Genomic DNA, 2,834 nt, shown 5'->3' with positions numbered 1-2,834 from the left:
AATGGTTTAGGAAGAAATACACTTGTGACACTTTGACACTTGGTAACACAGGTGGTAGCATGAAGATCTTGCAGGTTCGTATTCCGCCGAGGCTTAAACTATATGTATTGAAAACTTTGTTTGATGATGCATGACTAGTACTTTATCTCTCATACAGGAAGCTGAGAATGAATTTTATCTGATTACTACGATTTTTAAGTTAACGCCACCCATCCGAGATTAATCGAATTATACTACTAAAATATCAGCGTTACAACATCACTGCAGCACCATTACATCGCTACCACACCGATAACAACAACTCCACTGCAACACCACCATATACCCACTATACCGATACAGCAACACCACTGCAACATCACCATATACCCATTATACCGATACAGCAACACCACTGCAACACCACCATATACCCACTATACCGATACAGCAACACCACTGCAACACCACCATATACCCACTATACCGATACAGCAACACCACTGCAACACCACCATATACCCACTATACCGATACAGCAACACCACTGCAACACCACCATATACCCACTATACCGATACAGCAACACCACTGCAACACCACCATATACCCACTATACCGATACAGCAACACCACTGCAACATCACCATATACCTACTATACCGATACAGCAACATCACTGCAGCACCATTACATCGCTACCACACCGATAACAACAACACCACTGCAACATCACCATATACCCACTATACCGATACAGCAACACCACTGCAACACCACCATATACCCACTATACCGATACAGCAACACCACTGCAACATCACCATATATCCACTATACCGATACAGCAACACCACTGCAACATCACCATATACCCACTATACCGATACAGCAACACCACTGCAACACCACCATATACCCACTATACCGATACAGCAACACCACTGCAACACCACCATATACCCACTATACCGATACAGCAACACCACTGCAACATCACCATATACCCACTATACCGATACAGCAACACCACTGCAACATCACCATATATCCACTATACCGATACAACAACATCACTGCAACACTGCCGCAACACCACCATATGACAACTACACCCTTACAACATCATTGCAACACCACTGTAACATATTGTATTTGGCAATTTAATTCACATTACTATCTCTTTTTGACATGTTGACGTAGGTTGTGCCGCCGATTCATATCTGTAAGTCATACAGGGTTATCGCCCTTTTACTATTTAATGTTTTCGTGATGAAATGCTAGCCGGCAAATGCCTAAGAAGTCATTGAACAAGAACGTGATTTAGTTGGGTTTACAGTTTGTCAATTAAATCAGGGCGTGTTGAAAGAGAGATGAGTTGAAGTAACATCGCGTTCAAGGATATATTATCATGATGCGATAGCAAAGGCGACCTCACAATGCTATGTCTACAAACATTAGGACATACCTACCACCTGCACACTGGAAGACTAGGTCGTACCTGCACACTGGAAGACTAGGTCGTACCTGCACACTGGAGGACAAGGTCGTACCTGCACACTGGAGGACAAGGTCGTACCTGCACACTGGAGGACAAGGTCGTACCTGCACACTGGAAGACAAGGTCGTACCTGCACACTGGAGGACAAGGTCGTACCTGCACACTGGAAGACTAGGTCGTACCTGCACACTGGAGGACAAGGTCGTACCTGCACACTGGAAGACAAGGTCGTACCTGCACACTGGAAGACTAAGTCGTACCTGCACACTGGAGGACAAGGTCGTACCTGCACACTGGAAGACTAGGTCGTACCTGCACACTGGAAGAAAAGGTCGTACCTGCACACTGGAGGACAAGGTTGTACCTGCACACTGGAGGACAAGGTCGTACCTGCACACTGGAAGAAAAGGTCGTACCTGCACACTGGAGGACAAGGTCGTACCTGCACACTGGAAGACAAGGTCGTACCTGCACACTGGAAGACTAGGTCGTCACGTTGTAAATACCAGTGAGTAAGCATGGTTTGCTCCTTTTTTAGCAATATTCCATCATCATCATGGCGGGGAACACCGGAAATAACACCGGGTGTTACTGTAAGTAATATTACACTGGGGGATAACATCACGAAGACGTACCTACACTCTGGAAGACAACGACATGAGGACGTATCTATACTCTGGAAGGCAACGACATGAGGACGTATCTATACTCTGGAAAGCAACGACATGAGGACGTATCTATACTCTGGAAGGCAACGACATGAGGACGTATCTATACTCTGGAAGGCAACGACATGAGGACGTATCTATACTCTGGAAAGCAACGACATGAGGACGTATCTATACTCTGGAAGGCAACGACATGAGGACGTATCTATACTCTGGAAGGCAACGACATGAGGACGTATCTATACTCTGGAAAGCAACGACATGAGGACGTATCTACGTCTTGGAAGAGAACGGCATGAAGACGTAACTCCACACTAGAGGACAACGAAATGAAGACGTACCTACACTCTGGAAGACAACGGCATGAAGACGTCGCTACACACTAGAGGACAACGGCATGAAGGCGTAACTACACAGTGGAAGACAATGGCATGAAGACGTACCTACACACTAGAGTACAGCGGCATGAAGACGTAACTACACACTGAAGGACAACGGCATGAAGACGTAACTACACACTAGAAAAACAACGGCATGAAGGCGTAACTACACACTGTGAGGACAACGCCATGGAGACGTAACTACACACTAGAGGACAACGGCATGAAGACGTATCTACACACTAGAGTACAACGGCATGAAGACGTACCTACACACTAGAGTACAACGGCGTGAAGACGTAACTA

The 2,834-nt window shown here is 45.9% G+C and overlaps 1 protein-coding gene across 1 annotated transcript; it reads left to right on the top strand.

Annotated features, from left to right (window-relative positions):
* Positions 1-1,423: 1,423 nt before the first annotated feature.
* Positions 1,424-1,996, top strand: LOC139469577 (uncharacterized). The gene has a single exon (XM_071251776.1). It carries the CDS (start codon positions 1,424-1,426, stop codon positions 1,994-1,996), a length of 573 nt encoding a protein of 190 aa, XP_071107877.1.
* The last annotated feature ends 838 nt before the right edge of the window (positions 1,997-2,834 follow it).

Source organism: Haliotis cracherodii, unplaced genomic scaffold (genome assembly GCF_022045235.1).
Source record: "Haliotis cracherodii isolate W230 unplaced genomic scaffold, xgHalCrac1.p SCAF_2, whole genome shotgun sequence".
Taxonomy (NCBI): Eukaryota; Metazoa; Mollusca; class Gastropoda; order Lepetellida; family Haliotidae; genus Haliotis; species Haliotis cracherodii.
This window is presented reverse-complemented; position numbering and strand designations above follow the sequence as displayed.